Source organism: Strix uralensis, chromosome 13 (genome assembly GCF_047716275.1).
Source record: "Strix uralensis isolate ZFMK-TIS-50842 chromosome 13, bStrUra1, whole genome shotgun sequence".
In the NCBI taxonomy this organism is placed as follows: domain Eukaryota; kingdom Metazoa; phylum Chordata; class Aves; order Strigiformes; family Strigidae; genus Strix; species Strix uralensis.
Window position 1 is genome coordinate 20,276,717 of NC_133984.1, and position 16,512 is coordinate 20,293,228.

Genomic DNA, 16,512 nt, shown 5'->3' on the forward strand with positions numbered 1-16,512 from the left:
TTGTGTAGCACGGGTGGAAGCGGAGGAAAACGTGCACCAGAGATTGACGCTAAGTTATCAGCCACATGGATTCAGAATCAGCCAAAAGCCTGCGTTAAAAACTAAGCGGTGCCGACTCATATCAGAAAGGGTTTAACTCTGTGTTTACGCTAATTTTGCTGGCGACTGCATCGGCAGCAGTTGATCTTGTGCCATGTAAACACTGCACAGGAATAATCCTTTCTAAATGATGGGCTCCCATCCAGAGACCCGGCCTGCGCACAGTGACATGCGGCCGTTTGGGGATGTGTTTGAGGGGCTCCTGGTGCCGGGGGCAATCCCCGCAGAGCAGCTGGGAGGAGCGGGGCCTCTCAGTCAGAAGAGTGGCTCTGTGGAGGAGAGGAGCTCGAAATGTTCTTGTTTCTCCCGTTATCTTGCTTTCTTGCCTCCAATTCCCCGGCGGGGCTCTACAGCATGTCACACTCATGTTTGCAGCGATTCTGCAAGCACTCTGACCGCCCTGCCTGACGCGGGGCAACCTGGCAAAAATGTGTGTGAGCCGGAGCAAGGGACTTGTGAGTGCAGACTGGCTGTCCAAGAAGGAACTGCAGAGCCCTGAAGAAATGTGACTTTTCATTGCAAGTTACATAGATCAAATAATAATTAACTGTGCAAACATGACTGATACATAAATAGAAAAGGGCGGTTTTGGTTGAAGTGGCAGGTTTATAGTGTATGTCTAATGACTTGGAGAACAACGGCCGGTGAGTTAACACAGCTAACCCAGTACTCTATAAACCGAGTCCAGGTGGGACTGGTACCGCGTGTTGCTGAGTGTTCGGCAAATATTAACTCAACGGCGTGAAGCGAGCTGGGTCACAGCTGGGCACCGGGTGCTGGTGCTGCTGGGCTTGGGGCTGCTGGGGGGTCGGCCCCTTCGCGGGGTGGCCCCTCCGGGGGTCCCCACAGGCCCCCTGGTGCTTTGTCGGCTGCGGGCACAGGGACAGACTGGGGGGGGAGGCAGACTGGGGGGGGGTCACCCACTGTGCAGGGAGAAAATGGAGAGGGGTGACCCACCCCTCCTGGGAGCAATCCGGGGGGGGATGGGGGGGGGGTCACCCACCGCCCCTGAGAGGTGATGTCAGGAGGAACCATCGCTTCTGAGCGGTGATCCGGGTGGGCGACCCACCGCATCCCCCCCGGGGAGCGACCTGGGGCGGCGACCCACCGCCCTGGGAGGCGACCCGGCGAAGGGGACCCCCCCGGTGAACCCCACCCCGCCCTTCCCCCGTGGCTGCAGGCTCGGCACCCCCCGCGGGGTCCCCGTTCCGCCGCCGGCTGCCGGGGGTGCGGCGGGGCCGGGGACTCCCGGCGGGGTTCCCGCGGGGGGGGGGGCGTGCCGCGGCGGGGGCGGCCCCGCTCCTCCCCCCCGTGGGCGGCGGCGGGGCCGCGGCGATTTTAGGCGGCGGCGGCGGCGGGGCCGGGCCGTGCGGTGCGGGGATGTCGTCGGGGGCCGCGGTGCTGGCGCTGGCCGCGCTGCTCTGCGCCGCCCCGCCGCCGGGTCCCCGCGGGGGTGGGGGGGTGGCGGCGGCGGTGTGGCCCGCCTGGGTGAACGTGTCGTGGGAGGACGGCGGGGACCGCAACCGGAGCGGCTGGGAGGCGAGCGAGAGCGGCCTGTACGGGCTGGACTCGCCGCTGCAGGCGGCCGCGGGGGTGCTGGTGCTGCCCGACGGCCGCGACTCCTTCAACGCCTGCAGCGCCCGCACTAACTTCAGCGGGGCCCCCCCGCCCGGCGGCGGCTCCCCGGGCTGGCTCGCCCTCATCCAGCGCGGCGGCGGCTGCTCCTTCGCCGACAAGATCCGTCTGGCCGCCGAGCGCGGCGCCGCCGCCGCCGTCATCTACAACTACCGCGGGACCGGCAACGAGGTGCTGCCCATGTCCCACCACGGTGAGCGGCCGCGGGGAGGGGAGGGGGGTCCCTGCGCCGGGAGCTGCCCCTGCCCTCCCCTCGGGGCCGGGGACAGGGCGCGTCGGGGGTTTAACCCCCCGCGGATTCCGCTTGAACGTGGATGCTCGGTGAGAGACCGGAATTCAGTTCTGTCTCCTGCAGAAGAAGAGTTTCTGCCTGGACTAGCCGGTCCTGTTCAAGGCGCTGCTGTTGTTGAATTCTCTGATTAATGAGTAACGATGTCTGGTAGCTGAGGCCGCTCTTGCGGGCTGAGGGCGAGCGGGTGGCTGCCTGAGCTTGCTGGCCCGGGTGGGCTGGGCACTGGCCGCAGGTGTGCGTGGGGCCAAGGTGGGAACGGTGCCTCCGGTTTCCGTGGGTTTCTGGCATGAGTTGATGGATGCTGGCTGTTTTTAAAGTCTGTGGAGTAGATTTGGGCCCTGAATTAGGCTGGGTTTCCACACTCAGACACAGTTTATCCCCATCTCCTGCACGCTAACCAGCTCAGAAATAGGCAGAGCGTGAGACTCTTCCACAGGTAACTTTTCACCAGCAAAATGCCACTTCCAATGTGAGTAGCTAAAGCCCTTTAAAGGTTATTTCTATTTTGCGGAGGCTGATGACAGAGCCTCTCTTCTCTCGCTATAGAAAGCCTCTTACTTGCCAGCAGCGTTGTTGGGGTTTTTTTTCTGAACTGCCCATCTTTCAAATGAAGAATGAGATTTGGCTGTATTTCAGGCTAGTGTTTCCTGAGAAACCGCCCTGGGCTGAGAGCTGTGTAACTGCCTTCTGGTGACAGCACGAGTCTGTGGAGGGGCAGGGCGAGCTGGCTCGGGGGGCTCTGTCCTGATGCACACACACCTCACGGGTGTGCTGGTATTCTGCAAAGTGGCCCTGCTTTGGGGAGCCACATCTTCTGGAGAGAAATAGTACAGTGAAAATGAATAGTAAGTCTTAAAGCTTTGACAGGGTTGAAAAATAATTATATCCTTGTAGCACCTCTCTTAAAAGGGGTGGAGAGGATTTCTGTCTGTTAGCGGTGGAGGTAAGCGTTCTGGTGAGACAAGGGAACAGTAGCTGCCTCTGGAGGTTTGTTGTGTGCAATCTTAATGAGCTGTATGACTGCCTGTACTCTGCTTTAAGAATTTAAAATGTACCATCTGGATGGGCTCTGGCCTTTCTGAGGCAGAGCTTTCTTATGTAATCAACTCATCTGCTGGCAGAGGCTACTGAGATCTGGCTATCGCTGGGTGAGTTCCTCCTGCTGAACTGGCAGTAACATCCCTGCCCGCAGCCCTGCTCACTGTGTGCCTGCCTCATCCTGCAGCTCTCCGAGGAGCTCCTTTGGCACTGCTGAACCTGTTCTTGAGGGGAAGGTGTATGTGCCCCCTCCTCCATCCTGGTTACTGGGAGACCTACACCATCTTAATCTTGCTAGCAGCCGTCTCTTGAAATGAGCCGTCTGCTCTCTGCAGGGCCTGCCCCAAGAGGAGCTCCCCCCTTTCCCATGCTGTCCTTAAGCTTCCTGCTAAGGGGTTTATGTCAGAGTGGCTCTAGCTGTCCTGATTATCCTGCATGATGGGTTATGGGCTCGAGGGCATGTTGAAACTTCCCAGCTGAACTGTAGACAAACAGGACAAGGCTTCTTGGAGAAGACGGTTTCTGTCAAACGGCTTATTTCAGCTGCGTGATGACTCCTTGCCATGTTGTAGCACAATTACCGGGCCAAGCTTGTTGCCGCTGTTGCTTTATTCCATGTCCTTGTTTTAGTCCCTCACTTTCTCTCCCATTCCACCCTTCCTTTTCTTCCTCTCTGGACCCGAGTGTCCTTTTTCTATTGTTGCGGTCATCTGCGAGTCCCTGTTCTCGCCTCTTCCCACAGCGGTGCTCATCCTTCTGCTCAGGGGGCTCTGGTGGCACGCTGCGCTTGGGCCACCCCTGCCCTGTGCCCCTGCTGGGAGCCAACGCTCGCCAGTCAAACTTCACAAACGTTGCTGGATTTCAACACAGCACGGCCAAGAGGAAGCAAGCTACAAGTAATCAGCCTCATTCATTTTGCCAAGTGCAGGATATTCCTTGTATAATGCTGGTGTAGTGCTGTAGGCTGAGCTCAAATTTAAGAGTTAAGAACTGGTCATATTGGCCCTTGCTGAACTGTGGTTTGGTATGGGTCTCCTCTTCTGGCCTCCAGTGGTGGCACTGGATGCTCCAGCTCTTCTGGAGGCAGTGGTGAAGGTAGCCCTGCTCATTACAGAACGTTTTTTGTGCAACTATGACCCCTGCCACTGCTGTAACGGCCGTAGCTGTGCTAATAGTGACTTCTCAGTCGGGGTTTCCTAATTGGCTTCATTTCTGCTTTAACTGGGCCATCATATGCTGTCAAGTGAAACCAGACAAGGCTGAGCACTTCCTCCAAGCTGAGGCAGGGGGATGTAATAGGAGGTGGCTTTGCTGGGGCAAGGGCGAGCTAAGCCTCAGGGCTTTCCCATCTCCCGACATGCCTGGGCTAGCATCTCCTGCCCAGGCTGCAGCCGAGCCCAGGGCTCCCCTCGCTGCGGTGGGGCACGGGAGCTGTCATCTGCCTGGCAGAGAAGGAAGATGCTCGTGGGTGGGCTTTGATAAAATGTATGGCACAACATTCTTTTCTTTGCAGAACTTCGTTAGCAACAGAACACAAAGTAATTAACAGAAGCTTTTCTAAAAGTATAGTAGTGTGCCTTTTGGGGGTTGGTAAGCTTGGCTTTTGAAGCAACTTCCTTGTTTAGAGAGTTAAATGTGCCTGTATCTGACAGCAGTGTTTGTCCTAGTCATCCAGCTTCCAGAGAGTTCTTTTCTTATAATCATCATGTTTAGTCTGATGAATTCTTTATTGCTTATATCAGTGTACTGTGTGGAAACTTTTTGGTGTGCCAACTTTTTTTTTAAAAAGACCAAAAACTAAACCACCCTGGCAATGAAAACAACAGAAGGCAATAAATAGCCAAATCAGATATGATCAAATCCTGCCTAATCCTTTCTAACACATAGAATGTCAAGGATTTAATGGAGTCCAAAGTAATATTTACTTTGTACTTGTATAAGCACAAAACCGTATCAATTAGCAAACTTGAGTTTTAATTGTGCTCATTTTAAGAAGATGGTACCGCTCTGTGGCAGGCTGAGCAGGGTTTCAAAGTACAGTTCTGTGTGCTTATAATTGCACCTCTCTGTAATCTATATTGACCTTCTGAAAAAGACATTTGATTGGAGAAAAACAGCAGCATGTGGGGAAAAAGTGCACGATGAGTTGGTTTGTTTTAAAGGTGGACCTTGACTTAAGATAGAACCAGGCTGTTAGGTGGCTTTGGTGTCAGGGTATGGTGGTAACCATGGAAAGTGTTTTTCGGTGTTATGTATTTCGCTGCAGCTTGTAAAGAAGGATTCTTTGCAGGTCAGAAAGCCATTGTGATAATTTTCTTTGGTTTCTCTCTTGGTGTGTAACTCTAGTCTTGAGAAGCACATCACCTGATCTGCAGAGGGCTTATTCTGTGGGAACACGGCTAAATAATTCTGGCTAAAGCGTGTCTCAGGCTAAGAAGATGGGGTTCAAGTGTAAACTTGCATCAATGGGTGAAAGGGGAAGGAAAGGTTAAATATGTAGCACTGCCACTCAACTCGTTCTGCAGGAATTTCACTGAGGTGAAGGCTAATCTCCATATGCTTAGAGGAAATGGTGTATGGCAAAAGTGTATAATTGTGCTCTGCTCCAACTTTGTGTGGGGCATGATCTTTAGAAACAAGCTAAAACTTTCCCATGATATTAAAAGGCTGATGTGACCTGTAAAACTGTTCCTGTTAGAGACTGAGACAGAATAGTAATCCCAAGGCGGGCTGTGCTGAGGCTTTGTAAATGTTGTGTAAACAAATAGTGCACGTCTCCTTTGCAGTGAGTGAAGACTTGCGCTGAGCACATCGAGGTGAGGAATCAGGATGCAAGGTCTAATTAATGACACTGGCTCTCTGGTGTTCCCTGGCTGGGTGAGCCTCTGCAGGTTTTATTTAGTCCTTCCTACCAACAGGTCCTTATTGAGAAGGAACTTGAATGGACCTGCTGTGCCTGGGATCATATTTGCAGTCTGTACTGCCTGGAGTTGGTAGCTCTTTGGATCTGAGAACAGCTATTTGATGCGTATGTGCTGCAATTTTGTCTTTATGTGTTCAATTCAGTTATCCTGGCTTCCTGGTTTACAGTAAATTTATGTCACAGCTCTAGTGGCATTTGGGTGACTGACTGTGGTACTCAGAGTCTGGCTGATGACCCTGATTTCCCACCTGCAGGGTATGGGGGGGTGCTATAGTGACCTGGGGTTGCCCACAGCACAGAGGTGTGTGAGCAAGCGTGAGAGGCACTGAGAGGCAGCACAGGCTGATCAGTGCTACTGACAGCTTCTGATCCCTGCCCTTGCTCCTTTTGGTCTCATTTAGGTACCTCTGGGCCATGGAAAACTGCAGGGTAGGCACTAGCCCTTGGAACAGTCTGTGAAGTGCCCTTGCTCTTTGGGTTTACTGCGCTGCTGAAATGTGAAAGGATGAATTAAAATCCTGAGTGACAGCTGTGGTAGCAGAGGCTTCCTTGTGTGACATATGGCCCTAAAACAATGACGGTGCTTGTTTGCCTCCAGTCTTGAACGTGTCAGTGAGCAAACAGCGGTCAGACTCAGCACTGTTCCTCACTGTATCAAACGTGACCTGTCGTCTTTCTGCAGACAGATGCCTTCTGGTTTACACCGTGCTGACTTGCATTATTTTATCATTAGCTTTTTCAAACTTACTTGTTTCCAGTGGGCACTTAGCTGTTACCGGTATGTTGAGAGCAAGGGATATTAGCTGTGAGCTCAATCTCGTCTGAAGAGGGTGAGCAAAGCATTCACTAAATCAAAGCTGCTGAGAGCTGTTGAGTAAATTCACCGAAGAGTTTTCATGAGGGAATATTGGTTGCTGTTTCTCCAGACGATTTTAGATGCTGTTTGCTAGATTGAAAGATGATACTTTACTCTTGCAAGTGCCATTGACCATACAGCATGTAAAGAGAGCTGTCCTACAGAGCTCATTCATCTCAGTGCCCTTAAGCGTACTGTCTTGGCTGCTGTTTTAAAGGATGATTTCATGTTCTAAAGGTTCTAAGATTTAGGGCCTGGCAGCATTTACGTAAGTCTTAAAGGCTTGGGGGGGGGGGGGGGGGGAAGGCTGGTAATTGTTGGATTCACTTGGCAAATAATAACTCTTAACACTATTTAAACTAAATAGAATGCAGGTTGGTTTCCACCTCCAGTATCCCCTGGGGGCCCATGGAAACTCATGTCATGTAAAACTACGTTTGGTCTTGATGTGCTCCTTAGACACCCAGCCTGTTTGGTAAAAGCTTCCACACGCTTCCTAGTATGGAAATCTTCCTTATCCACAGTAACTGTTGGGTGACTGGTCTGGAGGCCAACCTCACCAAAGAGTCTCCCTAAACAAACACGGGTGGTAGTTCCCAAGCAGTGTAGTCCCATTAACAGATGCAGTGTTGGGGAGGAGCATATGGTGGGATGTGTTTCCAGGCAAAGACTGCTGTGGGCATGAATTCTCCAAAACAGGCGTTTCCTTTGTGCAGCACAACCACCAGTTAGCAGGGGGCTGCTTTTCTTCCATCTCTTCTGTCCTCACCATGATGAAGATCTTCTAAGGCGCTCTAAATTTCTTTGTGACGGTCCTTCTCCCCCCCTCCTTTTTTTTTTTTTTTTTAATTTTCTTTTTAAAGCTCTGGCTGTTGCTTCCTTCTCCAGAGTACTCCTGCCAATTTTTGCAACTTTTTCAAGTGTCTTGCTGTTGAATGTTTACCTTTGTACTCTTGAAAGACTTGTATGTTGAAAAGGAAGAGATCTGGCATAGTGCCAGCTGCCAAGTAAAGCAAGCTGAAAGTAGATTTCATTAAGCTTAGGTGGTAGTGTGAGCAAGACAGTTCAGTGGGAAGGCTGGGGTCATAAGGAGCTGTTGCTTTAAATAACTGCAAGGTAGCCTGGAAGTGAGCGATTCTTTTATCTTGATGCCAGGTAATGTTTGGGGTGGAGACCACGCAGAGCAGAAGAACGGGGAGGGACAAGCCTACCTATGTGTCAGTTTATCCAGGCTTAAATTGCTCCTGGAACTATGAGTTCAGCCACCCTCCCCTCTTGCAAAGGGGAGAGCTTATCGCAGGGCAATAAAGGCACGAGGATGAGGATGACGTTTCCTCTGACAGTGTCTGCGCTGGAGGGTGAGTGCCAGGATAGGCGCTGCTCGGTCAGATCTGCATTCCTGATAAGACTTGGCCTTGTGCATGTGGATGAGAGCAATCGTTACGTTTTTGTCAACATTGTACCATTGATGAGAGCAGATCTAGCGTGCAGGCATCTGGTTTCATAGCACAGCTCCGAGGCCGCGCGTAGCCCTTGCGTGTACAGCCCTTGTGTCCCTAGGGTGGTATGGTGCCCAGACACAATGGCTTTTGTGTGCAGTGCTGGCCTTTCAGTCGAGATGAATTGCATCATGTCCGTAATATCAGCTCAGTCTGTGTGTGCTGTTAGTTTTATCTTCCCTTCTACTGTAACAGATAACAGTAAACTTGCACCAGCCTGTTTGATAACCACCAAAAATCCCCTATTTCTATTTCAATAAGATCAGATAAGCAGTACTCAAAGTGTTATGTCTTACATTTTCTTTTTTAAACCTGAAAGACAGTATATCAAATATTCTTCTTACGTGCCTGAAGAGCCAGGTGTGCTAATCTGGTAGGAAATTGTTGGAGAGTCAACTGACAGTGTCTTTCATGTTAAAGTACAGGAGATGGCTTGATCTCCTAATGCCTTTTTGCTGATGTTGGAGGGATGCCAGGGGAGTGCTGCTCTCTCCTTTGGCTAAGGCTGAAGGCACAGCTAGTGCTGATCTTCTGTGCTGCAAGCACTGTATCATGTAGATAAAAGAAAAGATCCAGCCACCATCTGACCAAGGCCAGGGTTTGTATTTCATCTCCCTAAAGAGTCTTCAGGTAGTGATTCTGCTGTGGTTAAGGAGAGCCTATCCTTTCCTTTAGAATTCAAACTCTGAAGTCTGCTTTTGCTGCTCCCTTTGTATGTGAAGCAATCAAAATCAAAAGTAATTTCTTCCATTCCGCTTTTTCTGAGCGTGTGGCTTACATGGTGGTCAGCTGGAGCTTTCTATAGCTGCAGAAAGGGGATGTGATGGGTTATTGCTGTGGCACTTTGAACAGTTCTTGTATGACTGCATTCTCTGAAGGCTTCTCTGCAAGATCATGCAAGCACTTTAAAAATAAAATCCTTCATCCTGTAGTAGTTCTCTGGCAGAACTTAGCTGAGTAGCAGAATGGCTGCAGCCTTTAATCTGTTAACATTTGCATCCTTCATTTCTCAGTTGTCTTAAAACATTCAGAGAAAACAGTTCATTGGTTGTCTGCTGGATTGCTGTTTAATTCCTTTGTAAAACAAAAAATGGTGATCCTTTTTTTTCAATGAAAACAAATTCTTTGTTTATCTGGACTCACTCTGCCACTGCAATATTAAACAACTTCCAATGAGCCAGCCATGGCTAGCCTGTCAGAAAACCCCTTTCTACACAGGGAAAGATAATGTTTAACTTTCAGATAGAGTTACCTTTCCTTTCCCTTCCAGTGAATCCTGTGAAACTGTTTCTCTTCAATATTAAAAACCCAGTTGAGTCCTAAGGAAAATTTAGTGTTGGTTGGATATTAAGTTAAAATATTGTTGAAAGGGATTGCTGATACCCCCAAGACCAAGGACTGTTTGTGGGTATACCTGAGTGAAGCGTTAGGTGGGGTGAGCTGTGCTGGTTCCCAGGGAGAGGAAGCGGTGGCTGTGCCGGGGCAGATGTGTTGGTTGCACAAGGCGCTCTCTGGACAAAGTGAAATAATACTGATAGAATTTCACTCTGCTTAAAGATGATGCGAAACTGTGGACTTTCAGAAAGGGTGAAAAAAATTATGGAATCTGAAGTGTTGGAGGTTGTGTGTGGCATGCTAGCTTTTCCCTTGTTCTGAAATAACTTGCCTACTTGGCATGTTTATATCTTTTTTTTTTTTTTTCCCCCTTAAAAATACCTACAAAACTATTATCTTACTCAAATGTTTTCACCACACTATGTTGTAGCTAGGTCTGCTCCCAAGGGGGAAGGGGTCCCATCATGCTGTTCTACAGCCTGCTTTGGTAAACAGTGATAGAGACAGAGAGGTTTGGCTTTTGCTATCTGAGAAAATGAAGATCTATAGAATTTGCCCTAGGTTACACTGAGGCCCTTAAAATGAAATGAAAGGGCCTTTCATGACTTACCTGAAGCTGAATTTTGTTGCTTTAAAGCAAGTTTAAACAATGCAAAACAGTTCCAATGCCTGAACCAGCTGAGAAACCAATTTTAGGTGAGGCTAGAGGAGCTGACTTGGAGCTGGAGCTCTTGAGTTGACTTCCATGACATGAGAAGCTGTCAAACAGCTGGAAGTTAATTATTCACTGCAAAAAGCTTTGCCAGGGCTTCACAAGAGTTGGAAAAACATACGCAGCGTTTGTCAGCGTCACCTCAGAATATTGCACAGAGAAAATGTTAAATGCTTCCCTTGGATTGAAGTAATGTTCTCTGTGGTGTTAGATGGGGTTTCAAAGTCAGTGGTAGAGGAGGGGAAAGTGTGTGGAGATGGCAAGTTTCATAACTGAAGTTTTTGCTTAAGTTTTGAAGGCACATGATGTTTCTTGTCAGGTACTAGTATATTAGACCTTAAAATGGGTTGCAGCAGAAAATAGCATACAGTTGTAAAGCTGGCATTGTGGTTAGCAGTCTGAGCCAGTTCAGTTTTCTTGGTTATGAAACTCAAGCAGTGAATAAGAAATGTGGTATTACAATAAAGATTCCTTAAATTCAAATGCTGAAAATGGTTTTCTTAAAACGAAACTTGTTTTCTGGCACTTAATTGGCTGGGGGACTTAAATACGGCCTTCATAAACTTGAGGGGGCTTTGCTAACACAGCAGAGATGCAAATTACTGGAGGGTGCACTCCTTCCTCCCCTTGCCAGGTTGTGCTTCAGATTTATTAAGCATGCAACACAAAAGCTAAATTAAGATTAACACAGGGGCAAAGTTTTCTTTTTTTCTAACATCTGGAAGAAAAGGCAAAGATCTGAAAGTGAAACAACAAAGTTTGACTTCAAACCGGTTGGAGCTTTGAGGAGGAGCAGCATGCACAAACAGGCCTGTTTTCCTCCTCTTGAGCTGGCTGCCACGCATGGTGTGGTTTCAACTTGTAGGAGCCTGCACCGGAGTGTCCGGGAGGCAGGATTTTACCCTGAAAAACACACTGCTGTAGCAACACCCTGCTCTCCTCAGGGGGAGATTTGCTTACCAAAGCTGTCTCAGAAGGGATGGCTGCTGTGGAAGCAGCAGTGGGTGAAGCTTAGGCAGTACCCTGTGCTTGTTCTGATGTTCTCGTGCAGTGAGTGGCTGGACTGCAAGGCTGGAGATGCAGGACACAAGGGATAAATTTTAATTATGGTTAAGGTAGGGTTCAACTTTCATCCCAGTGGAGAAATCTGCCTGTTGAGTTTACACATACAGCTAGCAGCTGTACTCTTGGAGGGCTGATGGGGCCTCCGCAGGCTCCCCAACAAGCACGGATCTCCAGACCATGAGCAAACTCAGTGTCACCATTGCAGAACCTCTTGTGGGCAGAACTTTCCTGCAAGTCTGCATGCTGTGGCTGTAGTCTCTGGGCTTTTAAGTCTTACTCTACTGTATTTATTCCACTTAGAGTACTAGTGTAGCTCCCTTCTGAAGTTTTATTTTCTCTTTCTGTATTATAGAAGGGCTTTAACGGTAGTGAGTTTTGGGGGCTGGACAGAAAACCTTCAGTCATGTAGCTTCTAATCACTGCAAAACGTGGTGCATTCCTTAATCTCTGAATCTCCTTGACAATTTGTGAACCCCAGACCACCTGGAAGCTGTACCATAACTACCTGGAAGGGTAGACAACTTCAACAGTTCTCTACAGAGAAATGAGAAAGGAATGCTCACTACAGGATATTAATAATCAGTATCTATAGAAAACCAGTTCCCTTTTCATTAAAAAAAAAAAAAAAGACATTTCACTGTAACATCTAGGGAAACCTGCTTGTAGTGTTTCTAGAAGTTGTTATTGTACTTGTAATATGCCTGAGAAGGAGGTAGTTCCTCTAAGCTGCTTCATATCTTCACTTGCATGGGGGAGGAAGGGAAAAAAATTAGTCAAGTCTGGAAATTCCACCTTCTATGGGAATCAGCTTGCAGGTTTGTTCACCCTGAGAACACTGTGACAGCTCTTCTGAGCTGCTTCTGTGGGGAGAGGGTTTGTGGCGATAGCTGTGCAAGAATGGAGACCGTGGAGGCATCAGCACTGTGCTCTAGCATGCATCGGCAATGCAAGTGTTGCCTTGAGGTATGCCATGGAGTCCCACCATACTTAGCAATGGCACATAGAGGCTTACCTGTCTGGGACTTAGTCATGTGCAGTGGCCCAAAGAACTAAAGTTCTGGTTATCCTGTACATTGAGTATACTTAATCTGAATCGGGTAAGCATTTACCATCCCTTGTTTGGGGATTTGGTTGGCCCCAAGACCTAATCCTTGCCTCAATGTGCTTTAATGCATGAACAGATTGTGATTTTTAGCTAAAAATGGCTGCAGCTAAGGCACTGATTAGGTTACGTTGCAGTCTGCTAAATATTGTGGGGTGACTGTTCTCCAGGACCTACAGTTTCCTTGGTTCAAAATAGATTTATCTGTAGCACATACATGAGTAGCACTGAATTACAATAATCCCCGTAATGAATATGAAAAAGCAGGCGTTTACTGTGCAAAATTAATGCTCCCAGTTCTGTGCATCTCTTGCACGTTGCATTTCTCTACTGAATTGTCAGACCTGTAGCTTTGTTTACAGGGAGCAGGAGTGTAATGGCAGAACAAGTGAAGTCTTTGCAGGGCAGAGTTTAATATAGATATAAATATTTATATATAAAAATAGATTTATTTATATAAATAGATGCAACTCCACTCTGCATCTAAGTAAATCTGATACAGGAAGGTAAAACTTTGATCCCAGTCATGCACTCTCCTTGTGTGCCAAATGTGCTTATGTCCCAGCTCTTCCTCCACCACAAAAAACCATTTAAATTCTTGTGCTTCATCTGTGCCAATCTGCCAACAAAACAGCATCCTTCAGATTTTGACCAGCATGCTGCCTTCTGATTTCTGCAAAACTCCAAATATACAGAGGCAGACTATATTTGTGTAAAGTCTTGAATAACTTTCCCTCTCCAATTTCACAGGATATGGGAAAGGAGAGAGGCTGGGAAATGTTTAACTAAACAGGTCTTGCTTCTGTTTAGCAATGAGCCCATTATTAGCTAAACAGGCAGCAGCTTAATCTCACCTTCTAATGTCCCTTAAACTGTTACAGAAAGCTCTACCTGAATCACAAAAGCTGATGCCTAGGCAAGGAACTTGGGTTTCTGGGACGTTTTCGCCAGGCAGAAACTGATTTTCCTCTTGCTTTGCTGGAGTCTGGGGGGAAAAAGCTGACAGTTCAGGGCAGCTGCTATGCTTAAGATACCTCTGCAGATGTCCCCTCAAATATTTCCATTAAGATGCCCAAGTACTGTCAGGAGCCTCTGTCTAGGTTGGTGGTTTCCAGGCCACAGTGACATGTTTCAGTGTTTGTCATGATGGGCCCCATGGGGCGGCTCAGGAAGCGTTGTGGGGGGATGATCCTAGCTGGTTTTATTCTAGAAGCACAACAGTAGTGCTAAACATGGATTCTGGGCTTCTATCTTAGCTTCAGGCTAACAGGGCATCATTGAATCTCCTCTTGGTAGACAAGGAGGCCTTGTTTTGTGCCAGGTAAGGGTGCTGCCCCCATGACAGGCCCTGTGTAATGGTGCCAGAGCCTTGTTTAGTCCCTCTCCAAAAGGAGCTTCTGCAGTGACTAAACTCCTGTGCTACTGATGGCCAGAACTTAGATGCAGTTTCTGGGTAACTTTCCGCTGTTGTTGGCATAAGGCATTTGGTTAACTTCATGTGATGTCAGGTTACCTCACCTGTAATCGCCTTTAGAAATTAACTGTTGGTCCTAAGAGTTTGCGTTACAAAATATTGGAGATGGATGCTGATATATGCCAGTGGGGGTTCGCTCCAAGGCGGAGAGCATAGTGCAGGTGCTGATGGAAATGACTGCTCCCTCCCTCCTGACCTTGTTGCTCCAGTGTCAAAGCTACCAGCTGACCACTTGCATGTGTTTATCTAAACCAGAGCTGACATTGCAGGAGAAATCTCTGGGGGAAAAACTGTCAGGAAAAGACCTAGAACTGTCATCTAATGACATCCTGGTGAACCGATTAGCCTGAAACTTAAATGGAAGATTTTTTTTTTTCCTTTAAGGGTAAAACTTGTTCATAACTGATGGCTTAGTAGCTGAAGTGGTTTTGCAGGCTGATGGTGACATTTCATTAACAGGAGTCCCTACACTACATTATGTGTTGCGCACAACCACAAGCTATATTTGACTAGTGAGACATGCAGGAGCGAAGGGGAACAAGGCAGAACAAGTTCTTTTTTCTTTTTTGGCAGGCTTTTTATTTTCTTGTTGTTACAGCTTGTTCTTCCACGCTTTCTTCCATGCTTATGAAAGTCTCAGCTTCTGACTTGACCCATGCTTAATTCTTTACTTGCTCCTAACACCTGACTCCAGCTCATTTTATAACTGACATATAAGCCCTAGTTCATCATAAAGGAGAGTAGTTGCCGTCTGGCTGGGGTTTTTTTGGTGTTTTTTTTTTTTTTTCCCCCCTCTTCTCTGTATGATGTACTTCTCATTACAAGGATCTTTCTGAATAAAAGATGAGTTTAGTCACACTGAGGAGAGTTGCAAGACATCATGCTTAGCCATCTTGGATCAAAGGCATGTGAACAAGCTGGAAAACTAGTAAGTGCTTTCAAATAAGAGCCTTTGTGGTTTAACACCAATTCTAGGGTTTTTTCATAGCTGAAAGTTGGCTAAGGTTTCTCTTAATGGATGGGAAAAAAATTGGTCTCCCCATTAAAAAGTGTTTGGCTGGGAGGTGAGCTAAAAATAGCACTTCTGTAACAGCCTTTATTCCTTCACCATGCAATATCTATTATGGATGTTGTGCACCTGATGGTTTAATGCAGTGAGACTCCTGACCGGCTAGTCTTCGAATCCACTTTTCTTGTATTTAGTTTAGGCCATTGTCACTGGCCCAGTGACAATTTACTCTTCTCCCTTTCTCCCTTTTTTTCCTCTTAAGAGCCTCTCTGTTATATTGGGACTGCCTGAAGTTCCTGCAAATAGTATCAAGTGTCTTCAAGCACTTGCTTGTCACTAAAATGAAAGCAGCTTTGTTCTAGTCTGTACTTGGTGACCAGAGTTGCTTGAAATTTGTTCCTACCATAAAACCCTTGGTTCCTCTGATGGCTTGTCATGACGTTCAACTGAGTAAATGAAATCTGTTGTTAAAATCTGGATGGAGTTTGCCATCTGCCACCAACTGTTTAAAAGCCGAGCACACCTCCGTATTTGCTTCCCTCTGAATTTGCATTAGAAACCCACAACAACATTTATAGTTCACAACCAAACTTCACTCAAACATTTCTCAATTGCTTCTGAAAATACAGACTGATCTATGGCTCTGATTGCTCAGTGTCTGGGGAAGTTCTCAACAGTACTGTCAAATTTAGAAAAGAGGTGTTAAGAAGTAGCAGTGGAGCAGGGAGGGAGTCAGATCCATCACAGGAAGGGTCCCTAAGCCACCATCTGTGGACCTGGCATCTCTGAGCTCCTGGAGATACCATAATCCCTAGTGACCTCACTCTGTATAGGGCTTATTTTTAACTTCATGTAGTTTAAAGGCATGTTAAAATGCAAGTTGCCAAAGTCTTGAGTCTAAAATAATGACAATGCATGTCCTGCATGGGAGTGAGGAGTGCTATGGAGAGGAATGAATTCTACCTATGACCTGCACAAGTGAACCATGTTTAATCAGACGTACCTTTCAAACACATGGAGATGACATTCCATCCGTGCATGTTGAATCTGCAAATGCTAGTTAGAAACTTTTCAGTCTGTTCTTTAGCGCTTGAACTGGAACATCTAAGACGATGACTTTTATACAACACCTGGGAATTGAGTGTGGATTCTCCTTCTCCTTTGCAGGTGCTGAAAACATTGTTGCAATCATGATTGGCAACCTGAAAGGCATGGAGATCTTACACCGGATTGAGAGTGGCATGAAAGTGACGATGGTTATTGAAGTGGGGAAAAAACATGGTCCTTGGATGAATCAATACTCCATCTTCTTCATCTCGGTGTCATTTTTCATCGTCACAGCAGCAACCATGGGCTACTTTGTTTTTTATTCTGCTCGGAGACTCAGGATCGCAAGGGCCCAGTCCAGGACTCAGGTGAGTTTGTGTGTGCCATTGCTTGTTTTATACCCCCGAGCGTCCATGCTGTGGATCT

General features: G+C 47.6%; 1 protein-coding gene across 1 annotated transcript in view; it reads left to right on the top strand.

Moving 5' to 3' along the window:
• Window positions 1–1,472: 1,472 nt before the first annotated feature.
• The window catches only part of RNF128 (ring finger protein 128), a 28,926-nt gene continuing 13,886 nt past the window's right edge, over window positions 1,473–16,512 (top strand). Inside the window, exons 1-2 of the mRNA XM_074882812.1 lie at window positions 1,473–1,927; window positions 16,207–16,454. Of these exons, the coding sequence (XP_074738913.1) occupies window positions 1,480–1,927; window positions 16,207–16,454 (696 nt within the window). The 5' untranslated portion in view covers window positions 1,473–1,479. The remainder of the gene's footprint in view (window positions 1,928–16,206; window positions 16,455–16,512) is intronic.